The sequence below is a fragment of the Propithecus coquereli genome, unplaced genomic scaffold (assembly GCF_000956105.1).
Source record: "Propithecus coquereli isolate 6110/MARCELLA unplaced genomic scaffold, Pcoq_1.0 Scaffold143, whole genome shotgun sequence".
Taxonomy (NCBI): domain Eukaryota; kingdom Metazoa; phylum Chordata; class Mammalia; order Primates; family Indriidae; genus Propithecus; species Propithecus coquereli.
In genome coordinates, this window is record NW_012138636.1 from 260,030 (window position 1) to 261,134 (window position 1,105).

Sequence of the window (1,105 nt, forward strand, 5' to 3'; positions counted from 1 at the left end):
TAAGTTATTGCATAACTACTATATTTCTTAAAAAGTTCTAAAAAGATTGTCTTTGGCCCAAATTAATGAAATAAATATTTTATATTTTGAAGGTTAAAGAAATCAATTAAGTTTTCCAGGTTATTAAGAAGGCTGAGGAAGAGCACTCATAATGCAGTTTTTTGCAGAAAATGGGATTATTGGGGTGGAGAGAGAGGGTACTTGTTATTAATAGTAAGCAGACGCTCCTTGCTGGAAAGGCTACAGAAAGCACTCCAAAACCCAACCTGAGGAAGAACCACTTTTAAGGGACAATATCCCAATTCCATTTTTTCTTCATGTTGAAGGAGGTATCCTGACAGGCTGATATCCTGAAACCTCTTTGGGAATACAGTTCCCAAGTGGAAAACACACATCCTCTTTAGGCAGTGCAGCAATATTCCCATGAATAGGCTATGCTTCAGAATTTTTCAGAAGAGCTTAGAATTTGGATAGATGAACTAAAAGAACATCTACCTCCCTTCTAATTCAGATTATCTAACATATGTCTATACCTTTCAATGAAGCAATGATTATGGTATGAAAAAAATGGAAATATGGTTTTGATTTAGATGATACCATTCTTCTGGGAGGCAGTGTGACAGAATGGACAAAAGCCCAGACCCAGATAAGCCTGAAATGAAATTTCGATTACCAAGCCCTGCCCACGCAGGAGGAGCTGTATGACTTTGGGTGAGTGCTTTAACATCTATCTGTTAAGCCTGTTAATTTATTTAGAAATGGGAACATAAGAGTACCCACTTCATAACACTGCTGTGAGAATTAATTAAATCATTAAGTACAATGCATTTAGAATAGTGCCTGGTCATAGAGTATTGGCTATTTTTAAATACATTATTCACTAAAATGTGAAAGTCTTATAAAAACCAAATTGTGACAAAACCAGACTGGTACAGGGGTTTACCTGGGGATTACTGGTACTAGAAAATAGCCATGTTAAATTAATCTCCTTAAAACTGGCATTAAAATTTCTAGATAATGAGGATTCTTTTTAAGGAATCTACTTTGGCATGAAATCTGAAGGACTATGTTGAAATATATGGGTAAAACCCCAACCAAGAGCTCT

At 35.7% G+C, this 1,105-nt stretch overlaps 1 protein-coding gene across 1 annotated transcript in view; it reads left to right on the forward strand.

The window, feature by feature from the left end:
- The window catches only part of GUF1 (GUF1 GTPase homolog (S. cerevisiae)), a 62,313-nt gene extending 61,260 nt beyond the window's left edge, over nt 1-1,053 (forward strand). Inside the window, exon 13 of the mRNA XM_012639887.1 lies at nt 1,015-1,053. Coding sequence (XP_012495341.1) covers nt 1,015-1,053 — 39 coding nt within the window. The remainder of the gene's footprint in view (nt 1-1,014) is intronic.
- The last annotated feature ends 52 nt before the right edge of the window (nt 1,054-1,105 follow it).